This window comes from Branchiostoma floridae, chromosome 1 (genome assembly GCF_000003815.2).
Source record: "Branchiostoma floridae strain S238N-H82 chromosome 1, Bfl_VNyyK, whole genome shotgun sequence".
Classification (NCBI taxonomy): domain Eukaryota; kingdom Metazoa; phylum Chordata; class Leptocardii; order Amphioxiformes; family Branchiostomatidae; genus Branchiostoma; species Branchiostoma floridae.
Window position 1 is genome coordinate 9,155,633 of NC_049979.1, and position 18,994 is coordinate 9,174,626.

Here is an 18,994-nt window from a genome sequence, read left to right on the forward strand (position 1 = left end):
TAAAATACGGGGGTTCAAAGCTTCCTTGTTTGTGAGCAAGCGATTTAATCCCCTTTATTTTGATTAGGACAACTTTGGCGAGAGGGAGATTCTAAACTTTGAAATAACGGAAATTTCGGTCCTTTTTTCTCTCGTTGGTCCCGACTTCATGGTGCCCCATACGACCTACAAAGAGGTCCAGGGAGAGGCGAGGTGAGGTGAGGGTCTGACTTGTAATAACTGATGGGTTCTCCCCATTTAGAACAATTTTTAATAAGATCACAGATTTTGACTTTTATGTCCGTTGCAATTACAAATCACCCTTTGAAAAAATGTCATAATTAAGCAAAATATTCATGTTGACAAAACTGTGATCTTGGTGTGACCAAGTTTAACAGGCATAGCAAGTAGGACTGAGGGAGGGAAACACTTAACTCAGATTTACCAAGAGCTGTGCTCTTTCCAGAAATTTTCTTGTGTGTGTCGTTGGCGAGGGCTACTACGGTACGAAGTCGATCGAGTGTACTTGATTTTCGTGATCCCCTCAGATGTTTTGACGTCATTGCGATTGGTTTTTGTCCAACTACGTATGGAACAAATGGTCAACGGAAATCCACACCAGCCGCTTCTTTCGGACTGATCGGTTACGACCCGGATGCCGCAGTACGTGTGCAAGGTATTTCATAACAGTCGAAGGCATGTCCATCACTCGAGGTAATGTTTAGATATATTGTTTTGAGGTTTGGTGCAATTTTAACAGGAAAACAAACGTATGTGTAAATGTGATTTTAGCAAAGGATCCATCCAAATCTGTAAGTAGACCGAAAACCATAGTTTTCCCACCAACTTGCTTCCAGTCTGATTTGGTCCGAACCGTTCCGACTGGCATTTGTCGCGTGATACATGAAGTTTGTTTTGACCAGTCAACGTTAGCGTACTGAAATGTGTGAGGGATGTTGCTGTGTTTATTTTCACAGGCTTGCCGATTCCACTAAGACCGCTCCTTCGGGTATTTTTTGGTCTCAACCATTAATGCAAGCGATGATTTGGACACCTGATGTAAGCGTCGACGTAATGTCCAGAAAGAACACTATAATTCGGTCAATAATTACCGTAGACGTGTAGTAATGCTTCTAAACTCTTTACCACCGATGACTGCACTGAGTACACTAACGACGTCAGGACGTGCGTGATGTGTGGGTCAGGTGAGATAACAGTACGTATCCCTTCTGCTTGTGTCAACATGGAGGAAACTTCAATATGCGACTCTTGAATTAAAACAGATGTTGAGTTGATTTGTCGGTCGAATCTGGCAATACTGTGCGCGGAGTCGAACGTCGATTCGTAGATTTCTTTACAGAATCATCCAAATTGAATGCCAATAAAGTGTACCGTGTTAGAATTCTAATAAAGTGTCTTCAGAAAATAGAAAATCGTTCATTGTCATCTTTGGGTCTCATTCAGCATTTTAGGTATCTAAGTACATGTACTAATAAAGTGATCTGAAATACGAAAAGTTGAATTCGGCTAACCATAGCTACGTAAATACTTTCAATTGCATAGCATGTTCCGTCACTTAGCCCTAATGTTACTGTAAGAAGATTTTCAGAGCCAAGACCATGAAGTTTCATACCTTCCCGGTGGCCTGCACTCCCAAGGTGAAAAGCGGAGCAGCAAAGAACGCCGTGATTTCCCTCGATCGATCTGAAGATTTGCTAAGCGCATGGGGGTTAGAATGTGACACGTCAATAAAGACACTTCGGAGACCTGGTTTGTATCAGTGATAGGCAACGGCCTGCCTACGAGACTAGAACAGTAGAAGGAGCACCGGGCAACTAGGAGGGTGATTTATTATTTAGCCCGGCTAGGAGAGATCGATATAGTAGTCTACTTGACCTCATAGTCATAGTCACTGGAAAATGATTTTTAAAAAATTAGACAGATCACATGCCAACTATTTGCTAACACCTCTGGTGTAATGTCTTACCTGTTTGGGGCCAGTTTCTACATATTTTCTGGTGACCTATGGAGTCTGGTAGGGACTAGGCCGATAAACAGATATTCAAGAAGGTGATGTGTCGAAGATGGCCATAGGGTTATGCACTGAAGCTCGTATCAAGTCAGTCAATCAAATTCGACTCCAGTCAGATGTTCATGCCATCGTTAGCGATGAAGAGAGCCTCATCCAGAAAGAAAAGAGAAGAAAACGACAACATTCCTGATCCTTCGTTCAGAAATAATGTCCTCCAACCATCAGTACTAGTTCTCCGGTGCTGCAGTACATCCGCGGTAGGGTTAGATTATAACATCGTGACATGTTTCGTAAAAGGTTAAAAACTTTTTGTGAAATAAGATATTCCTTGCCTCACGTCAAAGGATGGATCGGGCTCCAAATTTCTTTAAAATACATGAAGATGAAGAAAAAAAATCAGGTGCTTGGATGCTATGTCTGCCTGTCGTTTTAGAATAAATCGGAGACGCTATTTATGTATTCATCAACTGTTGAAATAGACATATTTGTAAACGTTTCGAACGCCGGCGTGTCGACAAAATTCAGTCAGCCGAAAACAATAGATAAGGCTGTGTTCAATAATACGTGTATCGTTTTGAAAACATTTATCTGGACAAGCATCCTGAATACAAATGTAGCGAATCTTAAGTCTTGCTGAGTCAGTGTTCCGCACATTATATTCGTAACGAATCCCTTCAAACCGTGTCCACAAATGATAATCCACTGTGCACCTTTGATGCCGAACAAAAAGGGTATTCTGCAAGCAGAGCTTTCAGTAGTAGAGGCCAGTACTCTTTACGGCTGCGCTGCCGCCGTGCCTAGAAGTCGCGACCACCACTAAACTACCCCCAGCCGAAAGCTCTGCTAGGAGAATAAAAAGAGGAGAGGATGGAGACAATCTGTAAGATGACCTGGCATGATGACCGGGCAGTCCTGTCTACATGGTACATCATTGGAAAAGAAGATAAGTTGAACATTTCATTCCTGCAGGACAAACCAGGTCAGTTTGTGAAATTGCTCGGGGAGCATTGAGCTTATTTTCCAACTGGTCAAGCAGAGGTTCGGCTCCTGCTGTTTATCACGTGTTTCATGCGTTTTTTGTCCGGCTTTCTAGTTTGTACCGTTTTCCTCATGTCTGCCGGCCAAACGCGAGGAAACCGGTACAAAATAGAAAGTCCGACAAAACGCCTAAAAAAACAGCCGGAGCCGAACCTCTGCTTGGAGAGTCAGGCCCAACATAGCTGGTATCAGTACTGGTTAGGGCTCATGGGGCTAGGGATGTCCTAAAAGGTCAATAGGTAACGTTAACACCAGTAGGGACTTCATAGATCCTTTGATTTTTTTTCTAATATGCTCAGAGAATTTTCCTACCACAGTTTTACCGTTTGTTGAACCTCAGTGACGTAAATCGTTATGGGGTCTCAAACATGTAATATAAAACAGGTGCCGGGACGGGAGAAGAAACACCGTCGAAGTTGGCCAAATTTCAGCGCTCCAACACAGACAGAGATACGACAAAATATCTCATGAAAAAAAAAAGATGAATGATGCTGGTTTGTAAGAAAAAGTTCATCAAAGTTAGGCGATGATGACTCCATTACTAGTACAGTACATGTATATAGATGACATCCGCCCGCGCTGAATTTTCGGCCGTTTAGAAAGGAAAGGTTTTCAACCGTACTGTAAATTCACAAGAAAAATATATATATTGTATACTAATGTCTTAGAATTCCAATGTCAGTTCCAATGTCAAAGAAGATGAGATAACAAATTTATTTTTCAAGCGTTCTTTTATCCACACACTCGCATCAGTTTTGGGGTTCCGCCTCGACCGTACAAGCTTTCCGGTGTATATTCCTTTCCCGGCATATATTCCTTTCCCGGCATGATATTCCCGGTTAAAAATCGCGAATCGACCTACCCCCCCCCCCCCCCCCCCCAAAAAAATTGCCAACGTTCCCAGAGAGGCCGGTTAAGGAGGTGACTCAGTACAGTTAACAGAAGTGTGCGTTAATCCGTTGTGCAATTAACCGTCTTCTACTGTATTGGTCTTTTCTATCGTATCCCGTGGTGGAACCCATGCCTTTCTGATAAAGAAACTATCAACTATAACTCAAGCATTGCCAAGTAGAGTCGCCCCTCCCTGACCTTTGGTCACGAGCATAGTGTGTCCCGGCGGAACGATCATATAACAATGTACTGGAAAGTGGAATGTGATGAATAGCAATGGTATGCTGGTCTGTCGCTGTGGTCGTTCAACTTGAAGTGTACTTGACAAGAACTAAGCATGTTCAAAAACAGATGTTTCATTACTAAACAGCTGAAACTTAAATTTCTTTGATGTGCATATGGACGCCAATGTCTACTGTTGTTCATAAACAGATGAATGAAACGAAATCTTACTTAAATCATTCCGACATTTATCAAGTAATTATCCTTTTATGATCTTGGAGGCGCCTGTTGTCCACTCACGTTTACTTGACAATGAATCATTCTATTTTGAGCCGAGAAGGGGGCTGCCCAGCTAACGTAAAGAAGGCATGATCAGTCCTCCTCTGTCGTGACTGTCCAGAGTAGACATGGGGTATGCAAACATCATAGCAGGAATTCCGAGCGGTCCCCAACCCGTGCCCAACGGGGATGACAAACGAGTACGCGAGCACCAAAAGCGACTTCAAGTTCAAGTCTAAAATGCCTCATTGTATTACATGCATGACTGATGGATATGCCTTTGATATGTTTCGTTTGGTGCTTTTTTAAAAAAATCTTCAGCCCCACTGCTGGCCCTGTGTATGAGGGTGCTCAAAAAAGAACCCAACACACTTTTCGAGAGAGTAGGGAGTGAGCCGATGCGCTTGGCCAAAAACGCTATCCCTAGCGAAGCTGCATTGCATCACCTCTTTAAGGTTACTCCAATCTTTGTTATGAAACATCTGTTTTAGAGCATACATAGTTATTGTCAAGTACACTTGAAGTTGAACGACTGCTTTTACTTTACTTTAATGTTAGCAATGACCCAGATTCGGGTACAGCCCAGCAGCCAAGCAAGTGGAGTTCATTTCAGGTTACCTGAGGTCACAGCGCGGGGGCCGACGGGAGCTATTGAGGTAAACAACATGGCGAGACGAGATGACGCGCAGGCGGGCACCACCGAGCTGGCCGCGAACAGCGAGCTGCTCGGCCTCAACCCTCCGTTCACGGACGGGCCGCCGCCGCCTTTCTGCCTGATATGCAACGATAGGGCTTCTGGCTATCATTACTCGGTGTACTCGTGCGAGGGCTGCAAGGGATTCTTCAAACGGACAGTACAGAAGAACCTGTCGTACAAGTGTAAAGGGGAGGGGCATTGTGAAATCAACAAATTCACTCGAAACAACTGCCAGTCTTGCCGATTCCAGAAATGTATGGACAACGGGATGAAGAAGGAAGGTGGGTACAACAGTTTTGATGTAGATCATGCTTTGAGCGTATGATTGTATAGTTGAATTCCGTCTTTGTTGATCTGAGGTAGCCGGCCGGGCGCAAGCCGGACCGGTAAGCCGCTACCCCTCGCACAAGACGTGTTTGCCTCGAAATTATGCATTAGCGATCTCATGTAAATCGCTGTTGAGTCCCACCTGTTGCACGGGCCTGTGGGTGTGTGGCCGCGTTTGTTTGCATGCTAGTGGTCTGCACTGTATCTACATGTATGGGCACTGATACGGACGGGCATGGTCCCCAGACAGATGTACTTTGGATGCAGGAGAAGCGGTGCATCTAGAAATGTTGCGCGGCTGGATTTTATGCAAATTCTACGGCCCGTTTTATACCGCGGGCTGGCCTTGGCGAGGACAGAGTTCACGGCCAAGCACACGGCTCGTTCACTACTGCACTTTTCATAGGGGTGTGCAGATAGTGGTGGAAGGAGTATAGACCTTTTAGTTGTACTGAAAACAGCTAATTGATCTTGAATCGATATATCTACCAATAGAATTGCTAATTGGGTGCCATATTTAATGTGGCTTTTGAGTATGAAGAACCGATTAGAGAAATAACCAACAGAATACATCATTAGAAAAAATGGGTGGGGTTTGTGCAGAAATTGAAATTGAATGGAGGAATGCTCCTCTCAGTGTCCTGTTTTCCTATCAATCAAAATAGCCTTTTTATCATAAGCAAGCACCAAGATAGGTCCTGGCACTATGAATCGAACGGGATGATAAGGAGATATGATTTACTGAGTTGCTGCAGTGCGGCATTTCCCCAGTAGCCTTTATAGGGTCAGTGGGAGCAGTATTTCTTGAACATCTTCTTTGCAAATTTCCTTTCAGACAGTGTTCTTCCCAAGAGTGCTATACCGTTATAGAACATTGCTGTCATTAACGACAGTTATGTGTGAACATTGAATAATGGTCTTCCCACCACACATAGAGGGACAATTATGGATCACAAAGCCTTTAATATCCAAATATGTATTCCAATTACTTCCAGCAGAATAGCATTATTTTTTTTACTTACACATACATGCAGGAGAAAACATGTTACTAGTAAACGTAAAACAGGTGGTTTTATGATTTGCACATTCTTTTGTTAATTGCTAAATTTGCATGTGATGTTGACATTACTTTATTTGCTAGGTTAGGTGAAGCTCACTCCAGCTCTTTATGACATACTACAACCAAACTTTATCTAATTCCTCAACTGTTAATACATATCAAAAGTCTCCTAAAGATTAAAAGAATAACTTGTCTTGGCCACTGTCTTAACCAGACCTCCACCAATCAGATACACTGGTATTTAAAACACCAAGGCTGACTCAAGACTGAGCAGACTGAGCTCTGGAAGTTTATCCTAGCTGGATTTACTGGTGATTTTTGTACATGCACAAAATTCCTTTCAAAAGAAGAAAGATTGTGCTTCACCTTTAAAGAGGATGACTGATTTATCATTTGCTTTCAGCAATAATATATAATGAGTCATTTACAATCCTGCCTTGGGTGCATGCAGAGTCTCATTTGTTTATTTATCTCAAAAACAAGAATTTTGCCATCTACTTTGGAAGCCTATCCACTATGGCAGTTATTTGAAAATTGTAGCATATCTAAATGCATCATTTATCCGCTAAGTCCAGCTCTATAGATGTATTCTGTGACCTGCAGCACCAGTTCCAGTGACAATCTGCCTACATAACATTTCATGGCAGACAAGCAGCCTTTCCTCATCAAATGTTTACTGGATTCTGTATTTTGATTTAATCAGAGCATTCTAGGAAATAGATTCTTTTTCCAACAATATGTCACACTGATTGTTTCCATGTGCATTGCTACTGTTTCATGTGATATTTCATGCAGAATGAAATTTTGCGCCAAAAGATATACATAATTCAGGTCAGGCCTTTTATCTATTACCTGATGTATGATATTTATGATAAGACTGTATGTAATAAAGCTTTTAGATTTGATGCATATTTCTTGGGAATGACTCAATATGGCTAATTACTGGATACATTATACAAACGTATCAAGATGGTGGACCGAGCTGTGAACAAGTCCTTCATCTACCACGCACTGTGACATATTCATTATATCAAGGAGTTCTCACCATTGTATGTTATATTGTGCCTGTTGGCTATCAGAAAACTAGGCATTCTCATTTTTGTAAAACACTTCTTTTACATACAGTTCTAATTTGGCCAATAACCACTGGAGATGACACGGACTGTCAACGCAACACTTGTCAGTCCCAAAGGATTAATGAGAGGCAGCCATTGTAATTGTAGGATTTGGGTTCCTGCTGTTGCTTTCTTGCATGTGGGTTGCCTGGATTAGAAACAGTAATGGTAGTTCAACGGTAGTAATGCAAAGCATATGTCTGTCATCATCATTTGATGTCATTTGACAGACCCAGTCAATGATCCATACGTAATCACCATAAGTTGTGCTTATAGCCTAATTACATTTCACAAGAGCTGTCTTGTGTCGTGTGTCATTACTAATACATACGGTGGGCAATTAGTCTGAAGCACAATATCTCACTGCAGAGCCCTGGCACAGTGGTAAGAGTATACTCTCCAAGCAGAGGTGGAGTTGCGTAGATATAGTAGTACAACTGTAGTCGGAAAAATTACACAGGCGTTCGTGTAATTTTTCCGACTACTACTTTATCTACGCGACTCAACCTCTGCTTGGAGAGTAGTACGGGTAGTCTTTACCAAACCTCCCAGCAAAAAATATATCATCCAAACAGTGATACTTGGTAGTAAACACTAGCCAGGCATCTGGTTGCTACCATGGCTCCTTACACTCACTGCCCTGAGACTAAGTCATTTTATTGTACTCAGGGCTTACCTTGGAGAACAATTCAATTGCAATGATAAGGGCTGTCATTGTAGTGATAAGGATAGTTTTCTCCCTAAACTCATCAGGTAAGACAGCCATCTCATAAACAGTGGGTTGACCATTGTTCTATAATTGTAATACAATCAAGCTTCTTGATGGGAGGGATGGTGGTATCTCCAAAATGAGATGGGGGATATTGACATAAAAAGGGAAATAGGAATGATGATACTTACTAGCCGGTGCTTTTCAGTAAAGAGGATTTACATATAGTCCTGGTGGCTCAATAACTTTTGTCCAACCTTGATTTTAATCACACAACTTCCATAACAAAGATACTGTTGCATAGCTAACCTTTAAAAAAGTCCCCTTTGTACTAGTATATATCACCTGTTTTAATTGATGCTGGTATTGAAGAAGTACATAAAATTTTCTGTACTTATTTACTCAAAATGTTCCTTTACCTTTTGCTGTTGTCTTTAGACACATAAAAGACTGAATGCTTTCAGTGAACTCCATAATGCAGAGCAATTGTTGCAAATGGACTTCAAGTTTACAAGTACTATTTTAAACCTGGTTGCCAAGCAACCTCATTCCAGCACAGCAATTCTTCAGAAGCACTTTAGGTATTGAAAAACCTCCAGCACCCTTATGAGTATTAAGTAATGAGTCATTTAATACAGCTGCCTCTTTTTACCAAAGAATTGTCACGGTACTTGACTTTCATTCACTTCATTTTCACTAAAAAGTATTCTTCATACTAGATCTTAGACAACCACAAATTGTTTGTTGTGCAGTGAATATTTTTTGACATACAATTTATTTCCCTGCAAGTACAACATCAGTTTACTATGCTGCTGCTGAATCTCAAAACCTCTATTTTTCACAGAGGATGTAAAAAGCAGGGCTGAGCCTGTACTAGCCATTTCACCTTCCCTCAAAGTTGGAACTTGCCATCTTTTGAAATGGGCGAAAGAGTACAATACTAAATTCATCTATTAGCTGAGTCTTTAATTTTGCCATAGGAAAGTAAAGAAGGTGGCCTGGGCATTTGAAGTTTGCAGTGCTAGTGAAAACCACCAATGCATATGATTCTGATTGAAGTGCAAAACAGATCGTAACATGTTTGCGGTGGGCTGAGTCCTGCAAAAGCTGTGAATGTGAAACCACTGCAGATATTTCAAGATTTACCTTCCTTCGGCTCTTGATTTACCACATATAATATTATAAGTCATCTCAACAGACCTAAATGCTACTACAGAAGCCTTTCATGCAATCTTAGTTGTCTATCACGTAATCAGTTAATGTTGATAACTGTTGCCATTCCGCCTGTCTGGATGACCATGAAGTCTCCCAGAATGATGGAGGCAGCTGTTATAAAAGATGTCTGCTATTCCTTCAGATCATGAGCCACAGGCATACTTACATAACAGTAACCATGTCCACATCTGACACTAATTCAACACAGAGGCTTATATCAAACACAATTATGTGGATGGTGGCAGATATTTTAACAAGCTCAGGTTTCAAGCTCTGCAGCATTGCTTTTGTCTTGTGATATAAGTTTCAAATGGCCGTCCACTTCCAACATGAAAGGTGTTTTTTTATGCAAGCCAGGCTTTTTATATAACGTCACCTGTACAACATTGGATTACAGTGTATGTCATGAAATACATCAACATGACTTCTTGCTGTATAAATCCACCTATCTTTTACATGGTTGCTGGGTATTCAAATTACATGTCCATGTCATTATGATGTCATTGATAAGCCTTTCTTGCTCTCTTAGCCTACCTACCAAACACATTCCTATCTTCTAGGACTACTTCGTAAATGTCCTAGCAAGATGTATTCATTAGCAACGGGAAGAGACATGTTTAACACAAAATGATAAAGTAACACATTTTTCAGTACTGTTTGAAACCTTTTCACCTTTAAAAAAAATCAAGTTCAAGAGCAGCCTGTTGGCATCATAAAGTTGAACTGTTGCTCTTATAGATGATACAACTGATAATCAAATAATGTTACAAAAAGAGAGTCTATCTAGACTCTATGTCACGTTAGAATCATAGCGTCAAAATTGCACACATATTGCAATCCGCATGCATTTGCCCCATAGAATTCATGGACTCCAAGCATTCTTGATACATGTACTATTCTGTTTACTGAGGGTCTGCATGCTCTTTTCCGTAAGGCGTAGGCAGGCCTTTTTAATTCCCGTAATTCGTAGGGTAAGCTATTTTATTTCACGTAATTCGTAGTGAGGATGGAAAATTTACCGTAAAGCGTAGCCAGTGTATTTCACGTAAGGCGTAATCTAGCCTAAAAATTTCACGTAAAACGTAATTAAGCCTAAAAATTACCCGTAAATCGTAGCTGGCCTCCCAAATTTCGTAAGTCGAAACGTAGTCTACCAGTAAATTTAGTCCTTCAAAACACAGGAAATTGCGTTTCAGAGGATCAAGATTTCAAAATTTCGCCGGATCTCACTTGCGACTCCTTTCACCTTCGGTCATCGACATGGTAAAAATATGGTATATACCCTCAAAAATCTTCTTTTTTTTGCAAATAGAAATGTCATTGAAGTTAGCTTAGTCTGCCAGCAAAATTTGCCCATCAGAATGCAGGAAATATCATTTTAGAGGGTCAAGATTTCAAAATTTCCATGGTCCTCCTTGTGCCGCCTCGCGCCTTTGGAACTCGAAATTCTGAAAATATGTTGGGGATGTGTGTCAACCTCAAAGATCTGTTTTGCTAATAGAAATTTGCCCATCAAAATGCACAAAATATCGTTTTATAGAGGGTCAAGATTTCAAAATTTAGCCGGATCTCCTTTGCCACTCTATTCACCTTCGGTCATCGACTTCGTAAAAAATATGTATCATGGCTGGGGGATGTGACGTGTCAACCTCAAACACATTTTTTACTGATAGAAATGTAATTTCACTTAGTTTTCTATAATAGCCAAAAAAACTGGCGTTTCAGGGGGGCAGGATTTCAAAATTTTCCCGGACTTTCCTTCGGCGCTCGACGTGGCAAAAATAAGTTGGCTGGCGTCACCCTCATAAGCTTACGCTGAACCCCTGGGACTCTTTAATTAGAAATGCCATTTAACTTAGCTTTGTTTGCCAGCGAAAATTTCCCTTCAAAATGCAGGGAATAGTGTTTCAGAGAGTCAAAATTTCAATCTTTCTTGCGGAGCACGACCCCGCCTCTGTCGAGTGTTGCCAGCCTTCCAGAATTTAGCGTAAACCGTTGTCAGCATGTCTGAATTTAGCGTAAAACGTTGCCTGCCTTCGTGAATTTAACGTAAAGCGTTGTCGACCGTCCCGAATTTAGCGTAAAGCGTTGTCAGGACCCCCCATGCAGACCCTCTTTACTGGGAAATCAATTTTTTTCCTTTATCACTGAGACTTAAAATGTAGGACATGGGTCTTTTATTTACCCCATATATCCCAGTGAGTAGGTATGGACACATTGCGGTGAAACTTGATCACTAAGCCTTACTCTCATTATAGCATGGACCATGCTGCCAGTTTGCCATGACCCTGACCATGACCCCTAGCTGCATGGTGTTCAAATTCTGATGTAGGCTGTGACATCAATCTGGCTGACTGGAGGTGGAAATTGCCCAAAGAAGTAGCCCACCAATGCCAACACTTCGTGGGAGATGCCCCTGGATGCATCAATCTGTGCCAAATGCCTGAACTTTCTGTCTGGGTCATTTTCTGCTGTACCATCGTAGCTGTCTCAGCTAGTTCAGATCTTTGATAGAATTGTTTGCAACAAGAATTGTATGAGAGCGTGAGTGTGGAAGAATGGTGTAGATTTCCCTCCTTCTACATTCTATCTGTTGAATTTTAGAAAATAAAGTATGTTAAAAAAACTTTTAGGTTAAAATGGTATATTTTAAGTCTTTTTGAGGGTGGCAATTACTGTCAAACAGGTCACTGTGGAAGACTGGCCATCTGTCAATTTTATGCTCCTCTGATAATATGCTCCCCTGGGTAATGGTTCACATTAGCAAGAACATGGGGGTGTGGCACCCCTCTTTAGAGAAAATCCTGACACAAATATAGTATATGCAAATGACCTGGACCACATCCATTTGGACTTTATAGAAAGTTTTCTTTTTCAACTGAGTAGACACCTTGTCTTGCTGTTTTGTCGAGATTCTTGTTTTTGCAAAATCATTACGCCAGGCGACAATTAAGGCACACTGAACGACCAACTCAGAGGTGTAATTATAGTAAAAATTGTAATAGCTCAAAATTCCACCGGATGCCATAATACTGCCAGCATAATACCGCCACATGAGAAAAATGAATTTAAGGTAAGTCAAAGACCTACCAATGCAGCATCAGTAATCCTGAAGTATACACTTCAGATACAATCTTGTTTTAACAATCAATGTTTATTTATGTGATGGTGTCATGGGACCCAGTGGAACTATGAGAGATGATGTTACCATGGCTGAAAGTAGTATACAGTTGAAGCCAGTTAATTGCACATCTGATTAACGCACACTTATGTTAACTGCACGGAATCCCAGAATCCCAAACCGGTGCGGTCCAGCTGGATAACTTCGCATTATTGCACCAGCCGGATAATTGCACCAAATTCACTGGCAAATAGGCCGTGCAATTAAGCAGCTTCGACTGTGTAATGATGATATCACTGCACAGAGCGCCTGCCCTAATCAGCATAATCTAACTCCAGTGGCTTGAGGTGCCTCAAAATGATTTTCCTGAATACCTGCACACCTGCACTGGTGTATGTAGCATACAAGCTTACCTGCACCAGACAAATTATACATGTTATTTATAAGTCCACTTACAAGGCTCGAAATTCATCTTTGGGATAAGGTGCACCCAGCCTAAAAAATTGGGTGCACCAGAAAGTTTTTGGGTGCACTACAGAAAATAAAGTAGAATGTCAGAAAAACCTAATTACTACTGGTACTTCCTTTTCTTCATGACTTAAAAAAACAGATAGAGATACAAAATGATTTTACTGCTTAACAAAATTTCTAAAGAATGGCAGAAAATTATTTCTATAATGCTGCAGTTTTGGAAAGAGAAAAATTCAGATGAAACCAAATTCCAATGTCAAATTATTAAACAATTACTGTGACAGAAATTTTATCATCTTTCTAACACTTAGATGTTAAGAATATGGCTTATACTTAAGTATTATCTGACATCTTTACATACGAAAACCTACAAGTGACAGAAAAAAATTGGATGCACAGCTCCAGTTTTGGGTGCACCCAGTATTTGAGCCCTGACTTAGTAGCAGTTTTATGAGCAGCAAATTTAGATCTTTCTCAGGCAAGATGAAGACACTGACAACCAAGGAGGTTGAAAGAGCCTTCTTTCAACCTCCTTGTGACAACAAAGCCAACAATGACTCAACAAGATGTTTTGTAAGGCAGCAATCTAGCTAGCATCATGGTAAAAACTCTGGAGGTTTGATACTTCAAGGAAAAACCTCGCACAACTATTTTGATCCTCTTTAGACAGCCTAAAAATACCTTCGCCGGCGACGTTGTCGACAACAACAGACGCACGACAATGAAAGTGTTGTCTATTTGAAGTGGGCCTAAGAAGTAAATGCCATGTTCCTAAACCCCTTTGACCTAGATGTTCTCGAGTTACATAAAGTGCAAGTGGACCTTGGTCAGTCTATCTGTAACAACAGGCAAATGTCAGCAAGTTTTGTTTGCTGTCAACAAACAACCAGACCAATTGGTTCAAATGTTATGTATGAGCAGCCTTCACCTCTATAAAGGAAAGTCAGAAGGAACATCTAAACAAAGGATATAAAACTTCTATATCCTTTGTTTAGGTGTTCCAGGAATATCCTTTATATATATATTTGTATTGTGCTACATGATTGTTTTATCTGTTAGCTTTCCATTGTTAAGCTTGTCACCTATGTATTGTAGTTCAGTGCCCTTCAGTGCTACCATGTACTTGGAGATTGTGTAAGAAGTGGTGGGGCCGATGTTGTGGGCCCCAGGTTCTTTTAGAATGCTGCACGAGGGACTATTAGACTACAGGACTAAGGAACACACACAAGACACAGGTCATGCCTTTGACACGCATGGGAGCTGTGAGTTGGGACCCTTTCTCTCTCTGTTCTCGCTCCAACTGTCCTCCTAACTTCCAACTCCCGGCTTCTTTTATTTCAAAATCACAGACATAGACAAGAGACAGTTTCACATCATGTAGCACAGATGAACTGGGCTTAACACTTCTACGTAACTTGTCACCTACGTGGCTTCTCTTTGATGCACTGATTGATCAAAGAATATGATTTGCATTCGCAGTGATCACAATGATGCTAACGATTTTCTTGGTGCCAATAAGGCGACAGTGCTGTTAACGATTGGCAGACTTCACACTTCTATGAGAATAAGCTGCATCCCAGAAACAAATCAAAAGCATTTAAACAAAACATATCAACATAACCAGAAAAACAACAATGTTGCAATCTGCACAATTCTGCCACACTTACAATTGCACCATCATTCAATACACATATAAAAAATTCAAAAGAGAGTTGATTGTTATATAAAGCAGGCACAAAAAGTCTCTGCAGCACAATGCAAACTAAGATGTACTATAAATCATATCGCACTATTCCACAGTCTGCTCTACAAGTGTTTGTCATAAATCATGGTACAACATGTATTTATTAAGTGAATTCCTCGTCAATGCCTCCAGGGATGACAGCATTCTCATGGTCTAAATATTCCACCATCTGGTGACTACAAACAAAAGCCTTCCTATCAATTTTGGTGCTATACGTAGGCATCATAAAGGTGCTTGGGTCTGTGCCTGTCACAGCTGGCAGTAAATGATGTTTATCTGCTCTCATTGGTTGATAGTTGTTGTCTCAGCAACAGTAGTGAAAGGTTACAACACAGAAAAGTACTGTAATTTTTCATGCCATTACATACCTGATAAGCTGTGGTCATAATGGTGTCAGACATTTATTTGGAAACTGGGGCAAACGTGCAAAATGTATTCAAATGTATTGGGAATAGGAAGCATAGATTAAGGATAACACAGTGAAGTCTACTTAATATTCAAGATGATATGGGGAATCTGTAATAACAATTCTAATAACATGACCAAAGCTTTTTGTTTGTATGACTTATATTTGCACCTATCAGTGAATTGTACTGGTGGGGGATAGGACGGACCAATACTGAGTAGAAGTAGTAGTAAATACAACAGCATCCAGTATTTTCTTATGATGCTGCAGTATGGTATGGTATGGATGGGCAGCAGTCACCTAGTTTCCACATTGCGTATCGAGGTGGCCCTGTCCATTAGGGCCGCGCTGGTGAGGCTGCATACTTTAATGCTCTTCTTTACACTATCGTGACAACTTGGTGAAGGTAATGATGCAGCAACTAGCACATTCAACGTGTCCGTATTAGCTTCGTACAATGTATCACACATTGTACTTACATCTAATAATGTTGTCATTAAGGTATTCAGGTTGGCTAAATTGGTATTTTGACCTTCCATTGTTTTCTCATTAATGAATTTATGGCATGACAGAATTCTAAATCTGATTTTTTAGGCCGTATTGATGACGTCATCAAGTTTTATTGCCCCTCATATTATTTTTTTTCAATGACAAAATACAGCCCTTTGGTACATACCACTGCAATGAAACTATGTTTTTCATGTGGATAATGATGAAAACTACAAACTCATGGTTGCGCAAATTAATATCTACTAATGATCTGTAGTAATTAGAAAATATTAGTTTTCATCTAATTAAAAAAATAATTTCTTAATAACTACAGATCGTAAGTAGATATCAATTTGCGCAATTGTGAGTAAGGTCCCACAATATTGATTTTTGTTGCTGATCCTTGAAAATCTCACCCCTTCTTACAGCGGTAAGGGAGGACAGGGCACCAGGGGGGCGTCAGGGACAGAAACGCATGCGACATTCCTACCACTACTCATCCCAGAGTGATCTGGAGAGCACCTGCAATTCCACAGGCAGCACAGGCAGCCCTCTGGACTGCAGCTCCCCTGGGGAACCAGAGAGTGACCTGTTCTACTGTGATGACCTGGGGAAAACCTTAGTCAACTCCAAACCTGACCAGGTCCCACGTTTGCCTGAAGGTGAGTCAAACCTTGGGTTCCTCTTCTCCATGGATCTAAATAATAATGTTTCCATTGGAGAAATAGACTATGCTCCAGTATGCATCAGTAAATACATGAATATATTTGTAATCCGTCTGATAAAAGTGGGTGTTTCTAAGGAAGACATGCTATCCATATCTTGATTCCTGTATCAATGATCTGTACTATCAGTATGGACACTTATAATTTGAAATGTATATACATTTGCTATCACTTGAAAGAAATATGAGTTTGCTATCGCAATAGTTTGAAACCATAACAGCACTCTATCGAATCAAATTTAGTGCATAGTATAGTATCCCATTAGTATTAGACTCTGGTTGCTGTCCTTGGTGCTGAAAAAGTGCTCCATTGGGAGTTAAAGCTTGGTAAACTCGTATACGGCTGTTTTTCTAAACTCTGTATTTGTACCTGTAAAACTGTTTAGGTGTAGGTCTAGACAGAGAGTTGGCCACATGTAAAGCTTACAGATTATTGAACAAACTTGTTTAGTTACAGATATAGGTCCGGAACTGTAACTAAGCCTTTTCACACGTACCTTAATCTCCAAGTAGATCCTACGGTAGCATAAGATACTGTAGTATCAAAAGCTGCCAGTTGCGTTTGGCAAATGTACATCTCTTGGCTGACTACACTCCTTGGCCAGTTTAGTACTATCTTATGCCATCAAAGGATCTGCTTGTGGAGATTACATGTACACACACATGTACCTATTGATGGCAAATGTGTGGTGAATTTATTCAATCTTGTAATGTAGTGATCTATTTCTCCTGTCAACTTATGATAGATAGTGTTGATCTTCCTTTTCTTGGTTGCTGAAATAAATTCTTTTTCCCACCAGGAAGTACCTTTGATGTCAATGTGGCCCCGGAGCCTGGCCAGCTCAATGTGATGATGCAGCTAGGGTACGATGAGTTGCGGATGATCATTGAGTGGGCACGAAAAGTACCAGGGTTCAACGAACTGCAGATGGAGGACCGAATGTCCCTCCTAAAGAGCTCGTTCATGGATCTGAACTGCCTCCGACTTTCTTACAGGTAAAACAACAGTCCGAAGCCAAGTGTTGCAAAAGTATTTAAAAGTGATTTAAAACAAAATACTGTCTATCAGAAGTGGCTAAACTGTACATGTTAGACGCACCAACAATATTGTAGAAAGATCTATTTCAAGCATTGGAAATACCATCCTCGACACCTCACTTTGCTACTTTCTGTGCTTACCAGACCCAGATAGTAAACAGTGTTTATCATCCAGAGGTCACCCTACACTAGGCATTGATCCGTCTTATTCAGGTATGCCCTCTGGTTCGGGGTTTGTAGGGAGACAGCTCCATCATGCCTCACTACTACTCAGTGTCACTGACAAAAGATGGTAGATCTAGAACATCTGACCGTTTCCAAAATCTTATCCAGTTGCTTGAGTAACTGCTTTTTGGCTTAGCTCACTACTACATGTACTCCTTTTACACCAGAACATGCAGATGAGTAAGGTGACCTATACATCGGTGATTGGTAAAAGGTGATGTATTTTGTCCCGACAGATGTCTGCCATGGCTACCTAAGGTCTTCTTTGGCCACGGCGTGGTGCTGACTGTGGAGCAGACTGCCGGTCTGGGCTGGAACAGGGACATGATCACCCTGTGGGAACAGTACGTGGAGAGACTGCAGGAGATGAAGGTGGACCATGTGGAGTTCTGTCTGCTGAATGCCTTGGTTCTGTTCTATCCAGGTAATCCATTTGGCATACATGTGTCTACATTGTCCTAATACCCCTGTCACATTTGGCGAAAACTGATCGAATGACGATTCTGTGGCAATCACCCGAGCCTCGCTTATAAAAATAACTTTATTGCACAACAATTATGTGCCTTATATGTGACAAGGACAGTTTTCAGGTGAAAAATATTCGTAGCCCTCTGTTGATCTTAGATATGGCCGATCTTCAATCTATTCGCCGGAAGATCGTGGATAATGTAACGGGTATTAACACGATTCTGAGATTCACGATTCTGAGACCACAAATTATGAAAAGGTTTTACGCACACTGCAAAAAGCAATCAGAGAAAACTGGAAATTGTATTGTGATTTTGTTTTTGTAAATTCATGACACCATGGACATGCATTTTTCATGTATTGCTACTCTGCTTCAGAATTGCAAAGTGAAACCACTATGAAAGCCTCCTTTTCCATCCTGCCACAAAGGAAAACCACAACAAAAGTAAATTTTGTTTCATGTGGGACGACCAATAGAAATGTTTAAAAAACGAAGCTGCAAAACTTCTTCATCTTCCTTCCAGATGCCTCTGGTTTGAAGGACAAGCCTAAAGTGACAAGTCTACAGGGTGATGTGCTAAAGAGCCTGCGCCACTACACGGTGACAAGGTTTAATGATTCCAGAAGGTTTGTTCTATTCCACACGTTTTCTTCATTTGCACCCTGCCTTAAGCTAGGGGGATCTGCGGGCAACAATTTTACCTCTAATTCCAGGCTATAAGTATGTATGAGAGTCTAGACATA

At 40.9% G+C, this 18,994-nt stretch overlaps 1 protein-coding gene across 1 annotated transcript; it reads left to right on the top strand.

Annotated features, from left to right (window-relative positions):
- Positions 1-4,986: 4,986 nt before the first annotated feature.
- On the top strand, positions 4,987-18,877 carry LOC118423445 (retinoic acid receptor RXR-alpha-B-like; the record flags this gene model as incomplete). The annotated part of the gene is given in 5 exon segments (XM_035831605.1): positions 4,987-5,419; positions 16,224-16,457; positions 17,320-17,515; positions 18,019-18,206; positions 18,775-18,877. Coding segments are annotated over 5 exon segments (1,148 nt in total), but the record flags the coding sequence as incomplete, so codon positions are not given.
- Between the last annotated feature and the right edge of the window lie 117 nt (positions 18,878-18,994).